This window comes from Lagenorhynchus albirostris, chromosome 3, assembly GCF_949774975.1.
Source record: "Lagenorhynchus albirostris chromosome 3, mLagAlb1.1, whole genome shotgun sequence".
Classification (NCBI taxonomy): domain Eukaryota; kingdom Metazoa; phylum Chordata; class Mammalia; order Artiodactyla; family Delphinidae; genus Lagenorhynchus; species Lagenorhynchus albirostris.
This window is the reverse complement of record NC_083097.1, coordinates 51,983,928-52,010,879: the sequence shown is the minus strand read 5'-3', so window position 1 is coordinate 52,010,879 and position 26,952 is coordinate 51,983,928. Positions and strand designations below refer to the sequence as shown.

The 26,952-nt window shown below is 37.0% G+C and overlaps 1 protein-coding gene across 2 annotated transcripts in view; it reads left to right on the top strand.

Moving 5' to 3' along the window:
• The window catches only part of SGTB (small glutamine rich tetratricopeptide repeat co-chaperone beta), a 45,382-nt gene extending 18,430 nt beyond the window's left edge, over positions 1 to 26,952 (top strand). The window contains exons 6-11 of one of the 2 annotated variants that reach the window (XM_060143017.1): positions 18,648 to 18,752; positions 22,766 to 22,892; positions 23,007 to 23,069; positions 23,766 to 23,803; positions 24,752 to 24,835; positions 26,117 to 26,952. In XM_060143017.1, coding sequence (XP_059999000.1) covers positions 18,648 to 18,752; positions 22,766 to 22,892; positions 23,007 to 23,069; positions 23,766 to 23,803; positions 24,752 to 24,835; positions 26,117 to 26,228 — 529 coding nt within the window. In that variant the 3' untranslated portion in view covers positions 26,229 to 26,952. Of the gene's footprint in view, positions 1 to 18,647; positions 18,753 to 22,765; positions 22,905 to 23,006; positions 23,070 to 23,765; positions 23,804 to 24,751; positions 24,836 to 26,116 lie in introns of both variants that reach the window. The other variant, XM_060143016.1, reaches the window with a different exon arrangement.

The following is a 26,952-nucleotide window of genomic DNA, read 5'->3' as shown; positions in this document are numbered from 1 at the left end:
AAATATTAAAATTCCAATAGAACTTTCTGCAGTGATGGAAATGTTCTGTATCTGCATTGTCCAGTACAGTAGCCACTAACCACAGTGGCTGTTAAGAACTTGAAATGTGGCTAGTGCAATGGAGAAACTAAAATTTTAATGGTTAATTAATTTAAGGTCAGTTTAAATTAATTAAATTTAAATAGCCATATGTGGCTTGTAGCTGCTGTACTGGACACTATAGCTCTATATTAAAGATAAAATCCCTTTGTCCTAATTGCATAGCTTATTGTTTGCCTTTTAATGTTTTTCATATGTAAAAGTTTTAAATATTTATGTAGACAAATTTGTTTATCTTTTCTTTTGCATTTTATTACAGTGTTTTTAGGCTGAAAGCTCTCTGCATTTACAGACTTGGCAAATAACTTTTATTTTTTCCTTTACGTTTAAATTTTGTCCTGCCAAATCTATTTTAATCAATCTGAAGCTTTTTATGACAGATTTATAAAAATTACCTTTTATTATACAGTAAGTTCTTAGATTTGAAAGAGGTCTTCAGGTTAGTTTGGTCCAATCTTTCATTGAGTTATTTTTATCATATTTAGGGTATTCATACCCTTATGAGATAGTCCCTTCTCTCCCACCTTTTCTTTTGTGGTTATATCTGTTAGAAAAGTCTTCCTTGACACTGATTTTGTTTCCTTGAAGCTCCTGTAGCTTCTCTCAATTGAGTTTATTTTTATTCTTATGGACAATAATAGAATAACTGTGACTCTTCTTTTTCATGACAGTACCTTACATTTTGAAGTTTGCTACTGTGTTCATTTAATTCTTTTCTCCACATTAAATGTTCACAGCTTTTTCCATTGTACCTCACATAGGTCAGTTGTAAATCTTACACTTTTGTTCTAAACTTGTTCCAGGTTACCTGTGTCTTTACTCTGTAGTTCCCAGAAGTTAGCACAGCATATCTGGCATTGGTCTGACTAGAACAGACTTGTAGAGTGCTCATTTAACCTACTTCTAGATAACATAGTTATATATTAGTGTTTTGTAGCATTATCTATTAAATTTATATTTTGCTTTGGTTTTATTAAAGCCTGTCCTTTTTCACACACTCTCTCTCCCCTGCCACTCAGTCGTACATTCATTTGACAGGTTCTTACCCAACACCTGCTGTGCACCAGTGTTGTCACAGGAGGTAAAGTTGGTTGTTTGGACTCAAATGCAGGATCTTACATTTTATCCCTATGGGATTTTATCTTGTTAGTCTTTTATTTATATGTCCCTAATCGTTTGGGATAAATTGTAAAGTACTATATTTGCTTTTGCTCCTAGCTTCATGTCAACCACAAACTTGACAAGAGCACCCTATATGACATTGTATCAGTTACAGAGTCAACTAGGGGAACAGTCATGGGGAAGTGGTTAAGAGCAGGGGTTCTGACCCACACTCTTTGGATTCTAATTTCTGGCTCTTCCACTTACATGTATGTGACCTTGAGCAAATTATCCTAACATCTTAGTTTCCCCATTGGTATAATGTGGATAATAGTATTTATCTCATCGCATTGTTGTCGAGATCAAATAGTTAATATATATAAAGTGCTAGGAAAGTGTCTAGTAAAGAGTATTGTACACAGCAGTAGCTATTATCATTATTATTTATGCAATCTGGGGTTTTTGCCTTAATCAGATTATGAAGAGAGATCCAAATTTATCGGGGTCCAAATACATTGTCAATTGTTTTTCTCTGAGTTACCAGTCTGGTGGTAATCCCGATAAAATAGAAAGGAAATGATGTTAGCCTCATAGGACTTGTTCTGTATTAATCTAATGTTATTTTCCTTCTTTTTTTTTTTTTTTTGATCTCTAACATTTTTTTAGTGAAGATTTAGAAAAATCAAAGAGGTTTACAGTGAATATGCATATATCCACACGAAGATTTTGCCATTAATATTTTAGTATATTTGCTATATCAATATTTATTCATCTATCTGTGCCTATCTTATTTTTGATGCATTTCAAGGTAAATTGCAGCCATCAGTACACTTTCCCCCTAAATATTTTAGTATGCATGTCATTGACTACAGTTCAATATTTTACATTCTTTTCTTTTGAGGTAAAATTTACATGCAATAAAAAGCACAGATCTCAACTGTATGTTCACTAAATTTTGACAAATGCATACACCTATATAACTTACCACCCCTATCAAGATAGTGAAGATTACCACCCGGGAAGTTTTCCTTGCCCCTTCAGAGTCAGTTGCCTAAAACACTTGCCAGAGAAAACCACTGTTTTGTTTTGTTTTGTTTTTCCACCATAGATTAGATTTGTCTCTGTTAGAATTTCACATAAAAGGAATCATACTATGTATACCCTTGTGTGTGAGACCTTTTTTACTTGACATAATGGTTTTGACATTCAGTCCTGTTGTTGCATGGTTCTTTTTTTTAAACTGCTCAGTATTGGTTGTTTGAACGCATCACCGTTTGTTTAGGCATTTTCCTATTCATAGGCACCCAGGCTGCCTTTAGTTGTTGTTGTTTTTGTTTTTTGTATTTTGTCCAGAATTTAGAGTTGTTATTTCTGGAAGCATTGGATCCATAAGGAATTTAGTTGGCCATACTGAAAACCTACATTTTCTCTCTTCACATACATACACACACACACACACACACACACACACACACACACACACACACACACACACACACACACACACACACACAAATCACTTTGTTAATCTGTTCTAATAATCCAGCTCAGAAAAATAGAAAATCCAAATAATTTGTGGAGAATTAATTTCCCAAGCTCTGCTTTTATGTTTGGATTTTATTCTCTGTAATAAGATGACTAGACATGTTTTCATTTAGCGTATGAAATCTTGAAATAAATACATTTAATACTGCACAGAATGCTATGACCAGGTGTAAATGTTATCAGAAAATTGATTATTTATAGAGCTCCGTAAGCCATATATTTTAACTATGAATATGATGAATCTAAGCCTAGATAAATCATTTATTTTTAATGAGATTAGTGTTTGTTAATAGTCGCATGTCCACTAGTACAGTATTAGAAGAGATTCTTGGCAGTACCTGTACTTGCTTTTCATTTAATTATTGTTAAATTGAAATGAATAATTATGCTTCTTTTTTGCATTTAAATAGTATCTTCTTCCCTGAGGAGTTCAGTAATAGAGTATGCAATTTAATATTAAATAATTAGAAAACTTTATTTGCAAATATTAAATAAAGCTTTAGGAATTTTTTTTAGACTCAAGTGGTTATAAATATCTCAATAGCCTGTAGTTTGCCAGCTACCCCTTGCCATTTTTCTTAGCCAGCTGACTGCCGTGAGTTGGAAGCTCAGAATAGCAGATCTAAATCTTTCTTTTGATATTCATTTTCACAGTTTATTACTAATCAAAATATTGTTTGCATATTAAACTTGCTAGGATGAACCAAAGTTTACTTTTTATAGAAGTGACTTTTTTATTTGATTAGAGAACAATAAATTGGTATATTTCTTAAGCATGAATCTTTCTTTTCTAGACTTAATCTTCTATTTTGGGCTTTTAGGATCCTAATGATGCTTTAGGCTCAGCTCAGATACCAGGACAACATGAGTCCTTCCTTGAAAAACTATTATTTAGTTTTGCTTTTATTCTATGTTCCTAGCACTTACTATGATATATAACACTTATATAAGTTTATCATATATGTTCTGCCTTATAATTATATGCATAGTTGTTTTATTTCTTCAGCTGAAGGGCAGAGATTGCATCTTGTATCTATTCGTACTCCCTGTAATACCTAGCACTGTGCCTCACAAGAGTTCAGCCAATTTTTTTTGGATGCATGGAAGGCTATAGAAGAAATATAAGAAATTTCCGGTGATGTTGAAGTGACCAGACACTCAAATTAACACTTGTATACATAAAACAACAAATGATTTATAGGTCTAAAATATTTCCAAATATTTTATAATATGAAATGATATTTCATATTAAACTCGCTAGTTTTCCATGTCTTCCGTCCCTAAACAGTACAGATCTTCCTCGACTTACGATGTTACATCCCGATAAACTTGAAAATGTCATAAGTCAAAAGTGCATTTAATACACCTAACCTCCTGACACAGCTTAGCCTAGCCTACCTTAAATATGCTCAGAACACTTACATTAGCCTCACAGTTGGGCAGAATCATCTAACACAAAGCCTATTTTATAATAAAGTGTTGAATGTCTTGTGTAATTTATTGAATACTGTACTGAAAGTGAAAAGCAGAATGGTTGCATGGGTACAGAATGATTGTAAGTGTGTCATTGTTTACCCTCGTGATTGCATGGTTGACTGGGAAATGCAGCTCGCTGCCACTGCCCAGCATCACGAGGGAGAATCATGCCACTTACCACTAGCCCTGGAAAAGATCAACCTTCAAAATTTGGAGTATGGTTTCTACTGTATGAGTATTGCTTTTGCACCATCGTAAAGTCAAAAAATTGTAAGTTAAGCCATTGTAAGTCAGGGCCCATCTGTATTCTTATAGGTATTTCTTTTGTACAGCCTCATTGCTGAATACATTACCTTACACAGAATCATCTCCTGTTTCTGGGATGGATAGGTGGTTCAGTGACTGAGTCCATAAATGGAATTAAAGATATTGGGAAAGAGAGTGCATGATGGAAAGAATTTGTCTGGAAGGCCTCTCACGTGATGGGGAATTTGAATTGAAGGTGGATTTGGTGGACAGGTAGAACTGGGATAAACAGAGGGGAGGGGAAGGCATTTTAGGTTGTAGAGCGTAGTTTAAAAGGCAAAATTAGGAAGCATCAGGGCATTGTACCAAGGAATGCTGGTGACAGCGTGAGCTCTCAGAAAGATGGGAACAGAGACCTCATTGTTTTGCATTTTGTTTTCTTCCACCTCCATAAGCAGCATATAGTCATTGGGTTCAGTGGGACTTGACTTTGGTTTGTTGAACTTAGAGTTGAATCTTAGTTCAGCCACTAACTAGCTGTGTGACCTTGGGTAGCCACTAAACCTTTCTGAGCCTCAATTTCCTCACTTGTAAAATAGAGATAATACTAACCACTTTCACAGGGTAGTTGTGAAGAGTAATGATATGTGTGTGTGTGTGTGTGTGTATATATATATATATATATATATATGTCATAGTTCTAGGCTTTCAATATTTGTTTCTTTCAAAAACAATGTAATTCCTAGTTGTAGGAGTAGGCTTTTGCTATAATTTATTTATATGTGATATACAGTATGGGAAATGTTAGGTACCTGTAAATTTTTTTTGCCTTATTTCCTATAAAAACAGAGCACAAGTTATATTCATGCTCTCGCTCTAACAAGGTAAAGAAAGCGAGGGTGTCTGAAAACATGATGACTCTGACTGTTTTGTTCTGCTGGAGTTTCATTAGTTATGCCCTGATAACTAGACAGCAGGGTCAGAGAGAGCAGACCACATTGCTATTCAGTTCAGACACTGGCGTGTTTGGCTGCATCTCACAGAAGCTTCAAATATAGCCTGATTTCTCTTCCCTTTCCTGGATGCAGATTCAGACGCCTCTCCTCTTTTGTGAGCTGCACATTCTGCTTTCATCCCAGCTTGCAGTTTGTGATCTAAAGCTAAAGCTATCAGTATTGAAACATAGTCATACTCTTTCCTTCTGCCCACTCGTCTTTCTGGGTCTGATTCTCCCTGCTTTATTTCTGTTTTATTATCAGTATCAGAAGCTAAATATCAGGGAGTCTTCCTCTTTGTTTCCCTTTTCCGTATACCTACCAAATAGCTCATTTGTTCCCTCTTTCATTTCCATCCAGATTCTTAACTTTTGCTAAACTAGTGCAATAGTAACTTCAGTTGGTTTCGCGTTTCTACTTGCAGTCTCCACTCCAGTCTTCTGTCAAAATGATCGTTCTAAAATATGAAATTAATTGTCTAACTCTTGCTTTCTGTTTGCTAGTTCCAAATACCGTGATCAGATTTAAGCTCCTCTGGATGATACATCAGATCTTTTATAATATAAGCTCTCTCTTTTCTTTTAACTTTATTATCCTCACTCTTCTTCTTACCCCATTCCTCTCCTCTGCTCTCTATGCCCATGTAACGTGAAATTTACTGATTTCCTAAAAATGCCGTGTTGGGACATCTCTTCATACTTTTATGTGCTTCTTTATCTGCATAGAATATTTCCTACCTTATCTAATTGGGCAAATTCCTGTCATCCTTCAAGACCCTGTTAGATGTTGCATCTTTTGGGAAGACTTTCTTAATTTCTTCTCTCTTCAACCTCCCCTTCCCTGCCATGCCCTATGGAGTGGTGCTGTTCAATATGGTAGCTTCTATCCACATTTGGCTGTTCAAATGTAAATTAATTACAATAAATAAAATAAAAAATTCAGTTCCTCAATTGCAGTAGCATATTTCCAGTGCTCTTTAGTCACATGTGGCTAGGGACTGCTGTATTGGATAGCACAGGTAAAGAACTTGTCTATCACAGAAAGTTCTATTAGACAGCTCTGTATACAGTTAACCATATCTTTCTCTGTGTTGCCTCTTTCTTTGATGTCTCCACTGTTGCACTTATCATACTATTTATTTATTTACATGTCTGTTTCCCTATTAGATAGTGAATGTTTGAGGGCAAAGATATAGCCTCTTCATTTCTGTATACTTGATTTTGAGCTGGATTTAGCATATTGCAGGTGTTCAACAAAATTTTGAGTTGAATTGATTCAGTGAATTTTAGAAGGGAGAATTGCCTCTACTTGAAGACTTCTAATGGTGAAACAGTCACATGGCAGCATGTTGCATATATATATTCACAGATAATACATATTTATTATATATAATAATTTTATATGATATGTATTTATTTAGGGAAACAAATTTCAACATATTTTAAACCTATTTAAACTTACTGGAAGAGAAATACAATGAACATCCATATATGTTTACCCTAGAGTCAATAGTAGCTAATACTTTGCTGTGTTTACTTCCTCTCTCTTTCTTGCTCTCTGTCTCTCTACAAGGGTGTGTTTGTGTGTATGTGTGTGTGTGTGTGTATGTGTGTACACACATATAAAATTTCCTTGCTGATCCCAAATACTGTAGTTATATCTCCTAAGACATACCCTGCATAACTACCCTACCATTCACATATAAGAAAATTAGCATTAATTTTCTAATTAATTTCATTAATATTGAAATTTCTCCACTTGTCCCCCAAATACCATCTATAGCTATGTTTTTCGATCCAGAATCCAGTCAAGGACCACACGTTGCATTTTGATATATCACTTTAGTCTCTTTTAATCTAGAAAGTATTCCTGTCTTTTTTGGTTGTTTATTTTTCATGACATAGACTTTTCCAAAGAGTTAAGGCCAGTGATTTTATAGAATGTGTCATATTCTGGATATGTGTGATGGCTTCCTCATGATTAAATTTAGGTTACATTTTGGCATGAAGCCTACATAAATAATTTGTATACCATTTATTGCATTATATTAGGAGGCCCATAATTTCAAACTGTCCCACTGATGGTGATTCTGAAATTTATATCTTGAGGTGGTGACTACCATATCTTTCTATTACTCCTTTTATAATTAAAAATAATGTATGAGGGCTTCCCTGGTGGCGCAGTGGTTGAGAGTCCGCCTGCCGATGCAGGGGACACGGGTTCGTGCCCTGGTCTGGGAAGATCCCACATGCCGCGGAGCGGTTGGGCCCGTGAGCCATGGCCACTGACCCTGCGCGTCCGGAGCCTGTGCTTCACAACGGGAGAGGCCACAACAGTGAGAGGCCCGCGTACCGCAAAAAAAAAAAAAAGAGTGAGGAGCTTCCCTAAGATGGCTGAGTAGGAAGACTCTGAACTCGCCTCCTCCCATAGGCACACCCAAATTAGAACTGCTTACAGAGCAAATATCTAGGAGGATGACCTGAAGACTAGCAGAAAAGATTTTCCACAACTGAAGATACAAAGAAGGAGCCACATTGAGGAGGGGCAGAGATGTGGTATAGGCAGGATACACAACCTCAGGTTGATGACCCACAGACAAGAAAGATACTTCAGCTGCAGATGTCCTCCTCAAGGAGTGAGGAGTCCAAGCTCCACCTTGTGTTCCTCAGCCTAGAGGTTCTGAACCAGGAAGGCGAGTCCCCAGAAAGTCTGGCTTTGAAAACTACCAGGGCTTACATTTGGGACAGCTGGAGGGCTGTAGGAAAGAGGGACTCCACTCTTACTGGGCACATGCAAAATCTAACACCCTCAGGGTCCCAGTGCAGAGGCAGTAGTTTGAAAGGAGCCTGGGTTAGACCCACCTGATGGTCTTAGAGAGCCTCCCAGAGAGACAGGAGGCAACTGTCTGTCTGGGGACAGAGACACTGGCAGCAGCCATTTGGGGGAGCTTGTTCTACTGTGATGAGACTGGCACTGGGAAGTGCCATTTTGGAATCCTCCCTCCAGCCTGTTAATGCTGGAGGCTAGCACTGCCTACCAGCATGCCCACAGTAGTCAGCCCACCACAATAGAAGAGTGCCCACGGCCCACATAGAGGGCACTCTTAGCTCATATAGCCTGGTGATCAGAAGGGAGCATGATGTTGGGCCCCATAGCACATCTCCTACATAAAGCTACTTCTCCAAGATTGGGAGATATAAGTGACCTACCTAATACATAGAAATAAGCAGAGAGAATTAGGCAAAATGAGGAGACAAACAAAGGAACAAGACAAAACCTCAAAAAAAGAACTAAACGAAGTGGAGATAAGTAATCTACATGATAAAGAATTCAAGGTAATTATCATAAAGATGCTTACTGCACTTGGGAGAAGGATGGATGAACACAATGAGAATTTCAACAAAGACTTAGAAAATATAAAAGAATGAAACAGTTGAATAATAAAATACAATAACTAGAATAAAAAATACATTAGAAAGAATCAACAATAAATTAGATGATAAAGAAAAATGGATCAGCAATCTGAAAGACAGAGTAGTGCAGATCACCCAAGCTGAACAGGAAAAGAGAAGAAAATAATTTTAAAAAATGAGGATAGTTTAAGGTACAATCAAGTGTACTAACATTTGCATTAAAGGGGTACAAGAAGGAAAAGAGACAGGGAAGGGGGCAGGTAACTTATTTGAAGAAATAAGTTAGCTGAAAATTTCCCTAACATGGGGAAGGAAACAGGAAAGAAACAGGTCCAGGAAGCACAGAGTCCCAAACAACATGAACCCAAAGAAATTCACAGCAAGACACATTATAAATAAAATGGCAGAAAATAAAGGTAGAGGGAGAATCTTAAAAGCAACAAGAGAAGCTACTAGTTACATACAATGGAACTCCCATAAGGTTATGAGCTGCCTTTTCAGCACAAACTTTTCAGGCCAGAAGGGAGTGGCATGATATATTCAAAGTGCTGAAAGGAAAAAAACCTACAACCAAGAATACTTGGCAAGATTATCATTCAGAATTGAAGGAGAGATAAAAAGAGTTTTACAGACAAGCAAAGATAAAAGAGTTCAGCACTACTAAACTGGCTTTACAAGAAATGTTAAAGGGACTGCTCTAAGTGGAAAAGAAAAGGCCACAACTAGAAATACGAAAATTATGAAAGGAAAAATCTCATTGGTATAGGCAAACACACACTAAAGGTAGTGGATCAGCAGTCTATAAAGCTACTATGAAGCTTAAAAGACAAAAGTAGTAAAATTATCTATAGCTAAATTACTTAAGTGAATCACAAAAAGATGTAAAATATGACATCCAAAACATCAAATGTTGGTGGAGAGGATTAAAAATGTAGTGCTTTTAGAACGCACTTGAACTTAAGCAACCATCAACTTAAAATAGACTACCGTGTACAAAGGTTGTTGTATATGAACCTCGTGGTAAACATAAACAAAAAACCTATACAGATACAAAAAAATTAAAAGGAATAAAGACACAACACTAAAGAAAGCAATCATATCACAAGGAAAGAGAATAAGAGAAGAAAAAAGAAACAGGAACTACAAATACAACTAGAAAACAATTAACAAAATGGCAGTAAGTACGTACCTATCAATAATTACTTTAAATGTAAGTGGACTCTGTGCTCCAGTCAGAAGACTTAGGGTGGCTAAATAGAGAAAAGAACAAGACCCATATACATGCTGCCTACAAGAGACTCAATTCACATATAAAAACACACACAGACTGAAACTGAAGGGATGGCAAAAGGTATTCAATGAAAATGGAAATGAAAAGAAAGTTAGGGTAGTAATACAAATGCAAGACAAAATAGACTTTAATACAAAGGCTGTAACTAGAGACAGGAAAGGACATTACATAATGATAAAGAAATCAACCCACCAAGAAGATATAACTGTGAATATATATGTACCCAACATAGGAGCACCTAAATTCATAATGTAAATATTAACATAAAGGGAGAAATTGTTAGTAATACAATAATAGTAGAGGACTTTAACACCCCACTTACATCAATGGACAGATCATCCAGACAGAAAATAAGGAAACACTGGCCTTAAGTGACATATTAGACCAGATAAACTTAAATGATATATATAGAACACTCCATCCAAAAGCAGCAGAATACACATTCTTTTCAAGTGCACATGGAACATTCTCCAGGCTAGGCCACAAAACAAGTCTCAGTAAATTTAACAAACTTGAAATCATATCAAGCATCTTTGCTGATCACAATACTATGAGATGAGAAATCAACTGCCAGGAAAAAGCTGCAAAAAACACAAGCTTGTGGAGGCCAAATAATTTGCTACTAAGCAACCAGTGGGTCACTGAAGAAATAAAAGAGGAAATAAAAAATACCTGACAAATGAAAATTGAAACACAGTGATCTAAAAACTATGGGACTCAGCAAAAGCAGTTCTAAGAGGAAAGTCTGTAGTGATACACACCTATCTCAGGAAATTTAAAAAATCTCAAACAATCTAACCTTACACTTAATGGAAATAATAAAGAAGAACAAACAAAACCCAAAGTTAGTAGAAGGAAAGAAGTAATAAAGATATGAGCAGAAATTAATGAAGTAGAGACTTTAAAAAAAGAAAAAAATCAATGAAACTAAGAGCTGGTTCTTTGAAAAGATAAAATTAATAAACCTTTATCCAGACTTACCAAGAAAAAAAAGAGAGATGGCCCAAAGAAATAAAATCAGAAATGAAAGAGAAGTTACAACAGGCACCACAGAAATACAAAGAATTATATTATTATGAACAAATATACACCAATGAATTGGACAATCTAGAAAAAATGGATAAATTCCTAGAAATATACAATCTTCCAAGACTGAACTAGGAAGAAATAAAAAATATGAACAGACCAATTACCAGTAATGGAATTGCATCAGTAATTAAAAAACAAAACAAAAACAAAAACTCCCTACAAACAAAAGTCTAGGACCAGGAGATTTTCAGGTAAATTCTACCAAACATTTAAAGAAGAGTTAACAGCTGTCCTTCTCAAAAATTTGAAGAGAAAGGAATGCTTCTGAACTTATGAGGCCAGCATCACCAAAACCTGATACCAAAACCAGACAAAGACACCACAGAAAAAGAAAACTACCTGCCAATATCACTGATGAACATAGATGTAAAAATTCTCAAAGATATTAGCAATTTGACTTCAACAAGACATTAAAAGGATCATACACCATGATCAAGTGGGATTTATCCCAGTGATGCAAGGATGGTTCAATGTCTGGAAATCAATCAATATGATATACCACATAAAAAGATTGAAGAATAAAAGTCATATGATCATCTCAATAGATGCAGAAAAAGCTTTTGACAAAATTCAACATCCACTTACGATAAAAAGTTTCTACAAAGTGGCTATAGAGGGAACATACCTCAACACAATTAAGCCCATCTGTAGCAAACCCACAGCCAGCATCATCCTCAATGGTGAAAAGGTGAAGTCATTTCTTCTACAGTCAGGAACAAGACAAGGATACCCACTCTCACCACTTTTATTCAACATAGTTTTGGAAGTCCTAGCCAGGTCAGTCAAACAAGAAAAAGAAATAATACGAATTCAAATTGGAAAGGAACAGGTAAAACTTTCACTGTTTACAGATGACATGATACTATATATAGAAAGCCCTCAAGACACCACCAAAAACTATTAGAACTAATAAATGAATTCATTAAAGTTGCAAGATCCAAAATTAATATATGGAAGTCTTGCATTTCCATATGCTAAAGATGGACTAACAGAGAGATTAAGAAAACAATCCAATGTATAATTGCATAAAAAAGAATAAAATACATAGGAATAATTCTAACTAAGGAGGTGTAAAAGACCTGCACTCGGGAAACTATAAGACATTGATGAAAGAAATTGAAGATGACACTAACAGATGGAAGGATATACTGTGCTCATGGATTGGAAGAATTAGTATTGTTAAAATGACCATACTACCCAAAGCGATCTACAGGTTGAGTGCAATCCCTATCAAAATGCCAATAGCATTTTCTACAGGACTAGAACAAATAATTCTAAAATTTGTATCCAAAAGACCCTGGATAGCCAAAGCAATCTTGAGAAAAAAGAACAAATCTAGAGGTATCATGCTTCCTGTTTTCAAACTAAGCCACAAAGCTAAAGTAATCAAAACAGTATGGTACTGAAACAAAACCAGACACAGATCAATGGAACAGTATAGAGAGCCCAGAAATAAACCCACATTTACATGGTCAATTAATCTACATCAAAGAAGGTAAGACTATACAATGGGGAAGAGGCAGCCTCTTTAATAAATTGTATTGGGAAAACTGGACCAGTTTCTCACACTGTATATCAATACAAAAATAAACTCAAAATGAATCAAAGAATTAAACATAAGACCTGAAACCATGAAACTCCTGGAAGAAAATATAGGCAGTACACTCTTTGATATTGATCTTAGCAATATTTTTTTGGATCTGTCTCTTTGAGCTAGGGAAACAAAAGCAAAAGTAAGCAAATGGGACTATATCAAACTAAAAATCCATTGCAGAGCAAAGGATACCATCAACAAAATGAAAAAGCAGCCTGCTGAATGGGAGAAGATAATTTGCAAATGATATATCAGATAATGGGTTACTATTCTAAACATATAAAAAACTCATACAATTCAGCATCATAAAAACAAACCAATTAACAAATGGGCAGAGGACCTGAATAAACATTTTTCCGAAGAAGATATATAGTTGGCCAACAGACACATGAAAAGATGCTCAACATCACTAATCGTCAGGTAATTGCAAATCAAAACTACAATGAGGTACCACCTCACACCTGTTAGAATGGCCATCATCAAAAAGCATATAAAAAGTGTTGGTGAGTATGTGTACAAAAGGGAATCCTCATGCACTGTTACTGGGAGTGTAATTTGGTACAGCCACTATGGAGAACAGTATGGAGGTTCCTCAAAAAATTAAAAGTAGAACTACTGTACAGTCCACCAATTTCAGTTCTGGGTATTTACCCAAAGAAAACAAAAACAGTCATTTGAAGAGATATATATGTAACCCAGTATCCATTGTAGCATTATATACAATAGTCAAGATATGGGAGCAACCTAAGTGTTCATCGATAGATGAATGGATAAAGAAGATGTTTTATATATACATATACACACACACACACACACACACACACACACACACACACACAATGGAATATTACTCAGCCATATAAAACCCCAAATCTTGCCATTTGTGACAGTGTGGATGGATCTAGAGGGTATCATGCTAAGTGGAATAAGATAGAGAAAGACAAATATTGTATCTCACTTATATGTGGAATCTAAAAAACAAAACAAACAAAATGAGAACAGATTCATTGATACAGAGAACAAACGGGTGTTTGCCAGAGGAGAGTGGAGCATGGGTGAAATAGATGAAATAGATGAAGGGAATTAAGAGGTGCAAGCTTCCAATTATAAAATAAATAAGCCAGAGGATGTAATATACAGCATAAGGAATATGGTATACAATATTGTAATAACTTTGTATGGGGAAAGTTGGATACTATAATTATTGTGATCATTCCGTAATGGATGTAAATGTTCAATCACTATGTAGTTCACCTGAAACTAACATAAAATTGTACATCAACTGTATTTCAATTTTAAAAAAGGAAAAAAATTATCTATATGGTCAGATCATGTAAATATCCTGTTCCCCAGCAATCTTTTAATGTTTTTTCGGCTGCACCGTGCAGCATGCAAGATCTTAGCTCCCCGACCAGAGATTGAACCCAGGCCCTGGCAGTGAAAGTGCCGAGTCCTAACCACTGGACCGCCAGAGAATTCTCCACAACAATCTTTTACTCAGTGTTTTATCATCCACTGATGATTTGTCCCTGAATCATTAATACATTGATGGTTACAAAATGGTGATTTTTCTAATTTTTTCATTTCCTTTACATAATATTTTCTCACATATTTCTGAAATGAAGAGTTTTCTTTCCTTTTCACTCTTTTTGGCTTTCCTCCTCCTTTGTCCTCTGAAAGTATTGTATGGACTCATGAATTTTTAAAAATTTACTATTCAGTGTATTATAATAAATTGCCATAATTGTTATTTTGACCCTTAAATTATCCTATACAGTAAGTCCTCTACGTACGAACGAGTTCCATTCCAAGAGCGCATTCTTAAGTCCAATTTGTTCGTAAGTCCAGCAGTTAGCCTAGGTACCGACTAACACAATCAGCTATATAGTACTGTACTATAAGAGGTTTATAATACTTTTCACACAAATAATACATAAGAAACAGGGCTTCCCTGGTGGCGCAGTGGTTGAGAGTCCGCCTGCCGATGCAGGGGACACGGGTTTGCGCCCCAGTCCGGGAGGATCCCACATGCTGCGGAGCGGCTGGGCCCGTGAGCCATGGCTGCTGAGCCTGCGCGTCCGGAGCCTGTGCTCCGCAACGGGAGAGGCCACAACAGTGAGAGGCCCGCGTACCGCAAAAAAAAAAAAAAAAAAAGGAAAGAAACAAACACACAGAAAACACTTTTAATCTTACAGTACAGAACCTTGGAAAGTACAGTAGTCCAGTACAACAGCTGGCATACAGGGGCTGGCACCGAGTGAACAGGCAAGAAGAGTTACTGACTGGAGGAGGGACAGGAGGCGGGAGATGGTAGAGCTGAAGGGTCGTCAGCAATAGGAGACAGAGGGTGAGCTGCAATTTCACTCATGCCTGGTGTTGATGGCACAGGTTCTGGTTCTTTGCTGGAATCAATTCTATCTACCTTGAAAAAATGATCCAGTGATGTCTGGGTAGTAGCTTTTTTTTTTCTCATCATAGATAACACAGTAGCACTGGATTGCATTTTGAACAGCTCCTGCCACCTTCGTGTACGTGTACTGTTCTACATTTGGGTCTTGTGCCTCAAAAACTAACAGTGCCTCCTCAAATAAAGAAAATCCCCTTGAAATTTCCTGCATCATTAATCTCTTTGGTTCTTCAGTTACTTCTTCCTCTTGTCTCTCTTCATCCTTTCTCTGGGCCTCCAATCCTAGAGCTTCTTAGCAGTACCAGCTACATCACCGCTGCTTTTACACTTGCCTCCTGACATCCTGGGCTTGAAATAAAGATACCGTACTACTGTACTGTATACAGTACTGTACAGTAAAATACACAAAAGCAAAATCACTTGTAGAGGATGCACGCACGTGACAGTGTAAGCCAGACACATGAACTAATTTATGGGATTGGACATGCAGACGCATGTTCACATCTTTGAAAGTTCTCAACTTGAAGGTTCATATGTAGGGGACTTACTGTATTTGTCTAGTGGGAGTCCCTTTAAACTGGCTGTGTGTCCTCTTACATACCTTCATTTGTTTTTTGAACACTTTCTTGCTTTCTGGGAGAACAGGGTATTCCAGATTTGCCTTGTACTTTCTCTGCCCCTAGACCTGGGCTCAGCTGTTTCTGCAAGGAGCTCCTGTTCCTTTTAGTGCAGAAACCAAGATCTGATTGCAAGACCTGATCATTGCTACTGAAGTGTTACTTCTTCTAGGTCCTTTTAAAGGACAGAGCTAGGAAATATATTTTTGGAAAAGTCATCACTTTATCCAGATACCCTCAATTCATATCCAGTGTCACAGAGGTTATCCTTACTTTCCCCCATTTTATATTTGTATCTCTCTCTCACAAGAGAGCCCTGCTTTCCAACAGCACCAGAGTACTTACTCATTAGCTCTATCCTTCAGCTGATATTACAACACCAGTGTTACACCACAAGCAAGCCTACTAAGGAAACTTAAGGATTTCTTTGCAATTTATTTTTTATTCTTAGAATGCATCTCACTAAGGATATATACTCAGAATTCTGTGTTTGAAAGTTACTGGGTTGTCCAAAAAGTTCATTCGGGTTTTTCCATTAACATCTTATGGAAAAACCCAAATGAACTTTTTGGCCAACCCAATATTTGAATTCTTTCTTTTTGACATACAGTTAGGATCATTTGTTTCTGTTTTATTCCGTTTGAAGGTTTTCTTTTTCATCCTTTTTGAAGTGTCATTCTCGTTTCTATCCCATTTACCCCATTCCCACCCATCCTCTAGAGGATGAGAGTGAGGCTTTTAATATAGGTTTGACTTCTGAGTCATGGAAATGTTTTTCATAAAATTAAACTAAAAAGAATGTTAATATATGATGACTTTGTATACTTAATAATGTTCTTTGCCTTATGTCTGATATTAATGTTCCTACACTTGCTTTGTTTTGCTTGGTTTTCAGTTTGTCTCATTGTCTTTTTCTACCCCTTTAACTTCAGCCTTTGTGTGCTTATGTTGTAGGTGATATCTTATGTATACAGTTTTAGAATCTGATGTTTATCTAGGCAACTTTGTGATTACTTACATATTTGAATTATTTTCTGCTATCTTATATTTTGTCTTCTTCTCCCTCTCCTCTGTTTTTTTCTTTTGCCTTCTATTGTTAGTGATTGTTATTTTTATTTCATTTTTTCTTTCTAATTATTTGGAAGTGATACATTCTGTATTTCTTCTTTTAATGGTCATTTTTAATGGACATTCTTGTCATCCTGTTAGTTTTTTGTTTTTTCTTTTTTATAAATTTATTTATTTCTGTTTTTGGCTGTGTTGTGTCTTTGTTGCTGCACACAGGCTTTCTCTAGTTGCGGCGAGTGGGGGCTACCCTTCCTTGCAGTGTGCGGGCTTCTCATTGTGGTGGCTTCTCCTGTTGCAGAGCACGGCCTCTAGGTGCATGTGCTTCAGTAGTTGTGGCACGGGGGCTCAGTAGTTGTGGCTCGCGGGCTCTAGAGCGCAGGCTCAGTAGTTGTGGCGCACGGGCTTAGATGTTCCGCGGCATGTGGGATCTCCCCGGACCAGGGCTCGAACCCATGTCCCCTGCATTGGCAGGCAGATTCTTAACCACTATACCACCAGGGAAGCCCCATCCTGTTAGTTTTGTGTTGAGTATTCAGTCAAATAAACTCATAGCACTTTTCCACATGAACTACCAAAATGGGTTTATTGAATCATCTACTTTCATATTTATATTTTTTAACTCAAGCAAAGAAGACTATGTGTTTATTTTTTTCAAATTTTATAATCTTAGTTTGAGAAGTAGTCTCGGTCATTCGGTATAAACAAAGGTTGACAGAAAACTGGACTCACCACAACCTTTTCTTTACAGTCTGCCAGCCCTCAGCCATCACCCTTGCCCCTGCCCCAGAATCTAAGCACTATTAAGGCCAGGAATATTATTTTGATTACTGTTCTGTCCATTATGTCTAGAAAAGTATCTATGCATTAGCTCACCCTTAATAGATATATTAGTTGAATGTGTAAGGTAGAAATACTTATTCTGGAGAAGAAAGAATGGGGTAATGGTGGGATGGAGGGTAGGAGACATTACGGAACCTTTTAGTTTGAAGGACTTGCATGTTGAACAGTAATTCTACTTGTTTAGTATGGCCCTGAGGGTTGAGGTGAACACTACTACAGGGAAACAGAGAGCTGTATACTATCAGGATTGTGTGGAGGCGGGTAAGTAGCTTCATTGTCAAGTCCCAATTATTTCAGGAGAGTTTTGTTAGAGGTAACTTAGACGGGTTTAAATAGTCCTTAATTGCTCTGAGATTCTATGCTAAGTAGATGGAATACATTGCCATACTTAATTTACAGTCAGATTCAGGCACACAGGTTAAGTTTCATTTTTCATCTTAGACTTGTAGATGATCTTAACTTTACTAATAAAGTGATCATTTAACAGCACAACACTCTGAGTGGCCATGCACAGCAATCAATCACTCTGTGTGCCTCCCCAGAAATCCCAAATGTCCTGGTGTTTTCAGTTTTCTGTTTGGGCAAATTAGAAAGGCAATAAGCAGGTAGATCAGTTGATCAGTTGTAGGGTTCTCATATTTATCTTTTCTATAGCAAAGCAAACTGGGAAAAGCAGACTGCATATTTTCTCTGAATTTTGTTTCTGAGTTTTCATTTGATTACAGAATTATTTTAGTTTGATTTAGATATTTACTGGGAATGATACACAAATTGGGGCAAGTTAAATGTAGTTTTATTAGCACCTGGAAATCTAAATTAGTGCCTTGAATGCTCCTTATAATAAAAATCTCTTCTCTTTCTCTTAGGGCTGCTGCTCAGAGTAAATTAGGTCACTACACAGATGCAGTAAAGGATTGTGAAAAAGCAATAGCGATTGATTCAAAGTACAGCAAGGCCTATGGGAGAATGGGGTAAGTTTTGGGAGAACGTTCAAAGTACAGAACAGAACTGATATGCTGTTCTTAATGGCTTGGTTTTGAATTTCCTGCTTTATATTGTACCCTCTGAACTAATAAGAAGATAAATATAACATTTAGGTAGGAAATGACTGCAGTTTCTGACTTGGGAGGGAGATGATTAGTGTTTGATGAGTGGTTGGTTTTGGAGAAAATCATAACAACCATACTGAATAGACCTACTTCATATTCAAGGCTACAAATCTCAAGTAAGCACTCAGTATTTTGGCAGATAATGCTACTACACTTCCTTCTAGATTCACCTTACTACTCTCTGAGTTGACTGTTTCACACCTACTCTTCAAATTTCCACTGCACATTCCATGGTGACTCTCAACTTTTTACTCAATTGAAAAATAGAATGTATTTAGAAGAAAAGTGATTCATCTTCTTACTTGCAAATCTACCAGTCTACTTGCACTTGTATCTACACAGATTATCTTTTTTCTGTTAAAATGGGAGGGTTCTTATCTAAGACTACTGCATTCATTCATGCTTGAGATCTCATTCCTTTGTACCTTCTCCAGGACTTTACACTTGTAATCATCTCCTTTATCTTCTACAACACCAGCTTTCCTATCTCTAACAGTGCTAATGACTGCATGTGAAAAGATCATAAAAAATCATCTGTTAGAACCATCTTTCACACAGCTACATCATTCCTTAGTTCCACTTTCTCTGCAAAGACCCTAATAATTGTCTGTACTTGCCATCTCATCTTCACCATCTCTTATTCTCTCTTCAGCTCACTCCAGTAGGACATTTGTCTGTATCACTCTGTTGAGAACTCTATTCAAAGTCACCAGTTGTCTATATTTTTCCAAGGTCAGTATTCAGTTCTGTATCCTCACCCTTCCCCATCTTTTAGTATTTGGCATGATTAACCTTTTTTTTTTTTTTGGCAGCAAGGCTTGAGGGATCTTAGTTCCCCAACCAGGGATTGAACCTGGGCCATGGCAATGAAAGTGCCAAGTCCTAATCACTGGACTGCCAGGGAATTCCCATGATTAACCTCTTTTTGAAATACTTCATTCTCTAGGCTTCTGTGACACCACACTTCGTGGTTTTCCTTCTATTTCACTGGACGCTCTTTTCCAGTCTCTCTTACTAGTTCTTCCTCCTCTGCCACGTGTAAATAATGGTGTGCTTCAGGGCTCTTTCCTCTGCTGCTGCTGTTTCTCTTTTTTCTTTGATTTCAAACTGTCCCATGCTTTTAAATTCCATCTACAGTCAGTACTCTGTATTAATGAATACTGTATTTAAGATTCACCTACTTGCTAAAATTTTTTTTGTAACTCCAAATCTGTACTCAGTATGCTTTGTGGTCATCTACAGATTGGTGAAAAACTTGAGTCATCTGATGTGCAAGATCTCAGCTGAGGTCAGATAAGGCAATGCTCTACCTTTTTGTTTCAGCTCTCATGCTGTAAAATGAGTGTCCTTTCCACAGTCTATTTAGTGCTATATTTTTTGCATTTATGTGCCTTTTGTTGTTGGTTTCTGTTTACAGTGGCCTGCAAACATAGGCTGAAGTGTTGTCTATTGTTTTCTCATGCAAGAAGGCTGCAATGTGCCTCACCAAGAAAATACATGTGTTAGATAAGTTTTGTTCAGGCATAAGTTAGTGCACTTGGCTGTGAATCAGTGATATGTGTTACATAAGGTTTCTTTAAACAGAAACATACATAAATCAAGGTTATGTATGGATTGGTTGATGAAAATGTTGTTGACCAGAGGCTCACAGGAACACAACTTTTATTTCCCCTAGAACCAATTGTTCCATATTTGCTAATTTAGTATTTGCAGTGACCTTTTAGAGCATAATTACTATGGATAAAGAGAATCAACTGTATATGTTGATGGATCTCTTAAGTTATATGTCTGAACTCCATACTCATATATTCAGCTATTTTTCATCTCTACCTAGATGTTTAATAGGCATTTTAAACTTAACATGTCCCAAACAGAACCCTTGTTCTCTTCTTAAATCTTTCTCACCTCAGTAAATATACTGTCATTCTACCTACCCAGTGCTCCAGTCTAGGAATCATCCTTCATTCTTATTACACCTGACACATCTAATCTATCAGCAAGTCCTACGAATTCTAGTTTCTGCATATTCCTTGAATTCAAGTATTGATTGCTCTCTTGCTTACAACTGTAGTCCAAATTACCATCTTGTACCTAGGCTGCTGCAATACAGTCTTAACTGGTCTCCCTGCCTTCACTTCACTCTCCCCAGAGAAGCCATAGTGAGCTTTCTAAAGCATAAATCACATTATGTCATTCTGTTACAACCAGAGTAAAATCCAGACTCCAAACCACGGTCCTATAATATTCCCTGACGTCATCTCTTCCCACACTTTGTTTTCTGTGCTCCCTCCTCAACCTTTGTCCTGTTCCTTAAGCATACCAAGCTTGCAACGTTCTCAGGGCCTTGGTGCTTATTGTTGCTTCTATTTAGAATGTCTCTCCTCTAATTTTCATATGACTGCTTTCTTCTCACTGTTCAGGTCCTTTCAATATGGCTGCCTTTGAGCAGCTCCCCTATTCATTCTCTTTAAGATTACTGTTTTTTTATTTGCATGTTTATTGCTTATCCTCCCCTGTAGAATGAAACTTTCTTAAACTCAAGGACTTTTCCTTTTTCACTGAGGAATCTAAAATAGTGCCTGGTACCTAGTAGGATTCCAGTAAATATGTGTTGACTTAATTAAGTGAGGACTCTGATGAAGTATCTTTCATGGTTGACTGGTAGAAAACTAATTAGGTTCTGAGATTTTTTTCTATGATTAGGCATTATATTTTATCTAGATCAGAAGTCTGTGAGATAAGTTGGCCAAGAAAGAATTGGAGTAATTTGTTAAAAATAAACTTAGGAAAAAAACACTCTATACTGTCTCTTCATATATACCATTATTGTTTAGTTCTGAAGTAATATTCCAATAAATAAATTCTAACTAGGTGGAGGAAAACATTAAATTTAGTAACTCTTTGACCTGTGCTTGGGATAATGTGTTATTGAAGTGTAAAGGTTGCCAATTTAGTTAGTTGTTTAACAACTAACATGTCTTATTCAGGAGTAGTTAGCTAATACCCGACAGCCTACTTTCATTTTTTATTTTTCATGGTAAATTGATATTTATTGTGGCTCAATGTCTCTGCTAAGAAGGAAGAAAGAAAGTGGGACATAGTGAAGGGCAAATCTAGTTCAGAGTTCTTTAAATGGTTTTAGCATCATGGAGTTATATGACCACAGAATTGTTAGCTCACATCTTTATGGAGCTTAATCATTCATAAAGCAAATTACTTTACATATTAGGCTTAAAAATGGAAGGGTATGTAAGGTTCATTTCTAATCATTAAGTTCTTTTAAAAAATTATTTTTATTAAAGTATAGTTGATTTACAGTGTTATGTTAGTTTCAGGTGTACAACAAAGTGATTCAGTTATACATATATACATATCTATTTTTTTTCAGATTCTTTTTCCTTTCTAATCATTAAGTTCTTGATTCATGTAGGACAGCCGAGGTTGTCACCAAGGAGAATGGAGAGAGTCCAGACTTACAGAATCTTGGAATTAGAAGGAAGTGATACTCCTGTGAGCCACAGTACGGTTGGCCCTTGAACAATGTGGGTGTTAGGGGTGCTAACCCTCTGCTCTCAAAAATCTGTGTATAAATTATAGGCAACCCTTTGTACCCGCAATTCCTCCACGTCTGTGGTTCCTCTGTATCTGCAGATTTAACCAATCTCAGATCGTGTAGTACTTCTATATTTACTATTGAAAAAACTCCATGTATAAGTGGACCCATGCTGTTCAAACCCTTGTTGTTCAGGGGGCAACTGTACAATGAATAAATTTAGTGTAATCTGGATTCAAATTGAATACAAGATAGATATTTGACTACATTTGTGGGGTCTTGATGTTCTTTAATCATATATCTTACACTGTATTCTTTTCAGGCTGGCCCTCACTGCCATGAATAAATTTGAAGAAGCAGTTACAAGTTATCAGAAGGCATTAGATCTAGATCCTGAAAATGATTCCTATAAGTCAAATCTGAAAATAGCAGAACAGAAGTTAAGAGAGGTATCTAGTCCTGTAAGTTACTAATGCCAAATGAGTGAAATATTTTGTCATTCACAATTTATTGTAATCAAATTGTAGTGTTTAGAGTAATTTTCATATATAATTGTTTTACAGACAGGAACTGGATTGAGTTTTGACATGGCCAGCTTAATAAATAATCCAGCCTTCATTAGTATGGTGAGTATATTTCCTTTTCTGCTTTGCTGGCTCTATTTTCCATTAGAACTATATAGTTCCAAACTTTTTAGAAACAAGTAAGAGAGCTTTTGTGATGGCGGTGGTAGGAGAGTGGTGATATGAAGCTATGGCTGAGGTTTTAACCTGCCCCTGTACTGCTTCGTGAAAAAGCCATGGGTGGACTTCAGGAAGCCCATGGATTCCCTGGAATTGTAGATGAAAATTTGTGTACATGTGGATATGTGCATTTTTCTAGGGAGAGAACCATATTTTTCATCAGATTGGCAAAGGGGTCTGCAAATCTACAAAAGGTTAAAAACCACCCTCTTACATGAAAGTGACCCTAGAAAGGTCTAGTAATCAGACTTCTAATAGGATTTTGGCTATTGTGGTTTCCTAAGCTCTTTTGGCTTTATTGATCTGATAGTAGGAAGTAAACTGCTGTCAATATCCTTAGTTTATAGTGTTTGTAATCTCTTTATCCTTGTGATGATGTATTTTTAATACCAATTTTTCCTAGTACCTCCTCTTTTTTACATTCCCACTCACTTTATATAGCACACTAAAACTCTAAAAAATGTTAGTATATACACGGTTTAGCTTTCACTCCTCTGGTTAAAAAAAAAAAAGAAATCCTTGTTAAAGATCCCTAAATATTAACTGCCTTTAACGGGAGATGCCATTTTTCAATTCTAGGCAGCAAGTTTAATGCAGAATCCTCAAGTTCAACAGCTGTAAGTATATAGAAAGAGCATATTACGTTTCTCCCTTCCACTTGCCAGCCTCCTAATTTGAGCACAGTAGCTCCAAAATGATAAAACTGGCCCAAATGCCAGTCAGTTGGAACTTAAAGCCACACCCAGTTGGCCTAACCTACACAATGTGGGTATATCTACCTGCTTTTCCTTGGCCGGTATCCTACTTGTTAAGAATATATGCCAATTCTTTTTAAGTGCTTTGACTCAGAAAAGAATAATAGACCATCAGTACTAGGGGTTATTTAGGTTTATGAGATTGGGTTTCCACTTGATATGCATAATGATTTTTGGGTTCTTATTGTGAAGGGTAGAAAAGATGCCAAAAACTGACTGACTCCACACAGAGTTGCCTTTTTTTTTTTTAAATTTAGTCTTGGCTGCGTTGGGTCTTCGTTGCTGTGCGCGGGCTTTCTCTAGTGGTGAGCAGGGGCTACTCTTCTTTCTGGCGCACAGGCTTCTCATTGTGGTGGCTTCTCTTGTCGCGGAGCACGGGTTCTAGGCACACGGGCTTCAGTAGTTGCAGCACGCGGGCTCAGTAGTTGCAGCCTGCGGGCCTTAGAGTGCACGGGCTTCAGTAGTTGTGGCATGTGGGCTCAGTAGTTGCAGTGCGTGGGCTCTAGGGTGTGCAGGCTTCAGTAGTTGTGGCTTGTGGGCTCTAGAGCACAGGCTCAGTAGTTGTGGTGCATGGGCTTAGATTCTCCCTGGCATGTGAGATCTTCCCAGACCAGGGCTCAAACCAGTGTCTCCTGCATTGGCAGGCAGATTCTTAACCACTGTGCCACCAGGGAAGTCCTGTTTTTAAAAAATTAACATTCTAAAAATATCAATCAGTGAACCAATTTTTAAAAATATACTAATTTATTCCAGCAAAAAAAAAAAATATATATATGCCAATTTGAGTGATATATCTCTTGCCTACTCTAGAATGTCAGGAATGATGACAAATGCTATTGGGGGACCTGCTGCTGGAGTTGGGGGCCTAACTGACCTGTCTAGCCTCATCCAAGCGTAAGTATTATTTAAAATAGAAATAGTAAAAAAGTATTTTATATTTTACAGTTTGTCTCTAAGGTAAGGGGACCAAGGCTTTCTTTTTAAATTTTTATCTTTTATTGTTAGTATCAGTTACCTCATTAGTTATTAAATTTAAAAGTGGTTCATAAATTGAAATTTTCAGACTGAAGGGTAGGAATCCAGAAGATCTGGATCCAAGAAAAACTTTTTCAGCAGACTTGAATAGCTACTCAAGAATATATATGAATGTCAAATATTAACTTAAAGTAGGTATGAATTTAGGTACGTGTATATATTTAAAAATCATATATTGCATATATTAGTGTTCAGACAACTTAGGCAGCTGTTTTATTCAAACTCTGCAGTGCACTTCATTGCTAAGGGAACTCGTTTCATCTTCTCATTACTTGAACACATTACCTCCACCTCCATCCAAGTTGCATAAATTCTGTGCTTTTTGAGTCTGTGTGATGCTGTCACTGGAAATATTATATGAAGCAACAAGTATCATTTTCTTTTTGTGATCACAGCTGTGTAAACTCACTCGAAATATGGCATTTTTAGAGTGATCTTTAAGTGGCATGATTATAGTGATACCTAACATTTGCAGTTGGGAAGCACACACTCAGGAATTTGGATTAAATTTCTTTGCCTTTCCAAAAATCAGTTCTGTTGGGTGACTTCATAAGCATCCCAAAATGGGTGTGACACCTGTTGTATGAGAGACTAAGACTTGACTATAAGAACAAATACCCTGCATTATATTTGTGCACATACAATAAAAGCATACACTTTTTAGCCCTTTATTTATCTGTAGTTAAGCACTGGGTGGAGGGTGGATTTCACTTAATTCAGGAACTCACTTTTTTTTTTGCAGTACGTGGGCCTCTCACTGTCGTGGCCTCTCCCGTTGCGGAGCACAGGCTCTGGACACGCAGGCTCAGAGGCCATGGCTCACAGGCCCAGTCGCTCCGCGGCATGTGGGATCTTCCCGGACCAGGGCACGAACCCGCTCTCAACCACTGCACCACCAGGGAAGCCCTAAGAACTCACTTTTTAGCTTGGGTCTTTCATTTCTCATGAAGAACACTGCACTGTAGTAATACTATATGGAGGCACTAGTAAACTTGCAGATGCTAAAGTCATGAATCTAAAACTTGCTTTAATAGAAAAAGTTCCCTTTGGGTAGTACCCACATCTTCTGCAGTTCTTTTTGCATTGGTATTGTGTGATTGGAAATTCCCTAATTCATATAACTTTGCCTCTTTACTACAGGGGACAGCAGTTTGCTCAGCAGATACAGCAGCAGAATCCTGAACTTATAGAGCAACTTAGAAATCACATCCGGAGCAGGTCATTCAGCAGCAGTACTGAAGAACATTCCTGACTTGACCAGGGGCCCTAGCCCAGAATGCCAATGGCGATGGCTCTGAAGTGTTTGCTGTAGATAGTGGCCAAAACAAAAACAAACCTAAAAAATAAATCTGTCTAGACAATAGGTTTATCACAAACAGACTTGAACATAACATGATTCCTTCGTAAACGAGTGATCATCAGTAACCTTGTTAAGTGCCAGTACAGCACTTAACTGGACAGGGTTCCATTTTCAGATCTTCATCATATTTGTATACTAGATTTAATAGCAGAGTATATTTATTGAACAGTAAGGCTGTTTACTGGTGAATTCTCTAGCACCAAATTCCTGTAGGCAAACTTTTTGAAAGGGGAGATGACTAAGAGGAAAGGTTTCTCACGCTGATTTAGGGGAAATATACTTGCCAGTGAGCAACATCTCTAGAGAGAAGAAATTCGTTACTGGGTTTAGCTTTGATAGTGCAATCAGTAATGAATAGATGATATGATATGGACCAGTACTATCTTTAATGCTGCTTGTTCTGTTGGGTGATGAAATCTTAAGAGTTGGTGGAAAGCAGTATTCAGTGTTGTTTAGAAAAGCAAAAAATAGATGCTGTGAATGTATAGAAAGTGAATGTAGGGTGCTCAGGTTTTTTGCGTAGTTCTTAACTAATCTTGCCTACAGTTTGGTATTGATAACATTAGCATGGCCACTTATGCTAAGTACATAATAAAATACATTTAGAAACCCTTAA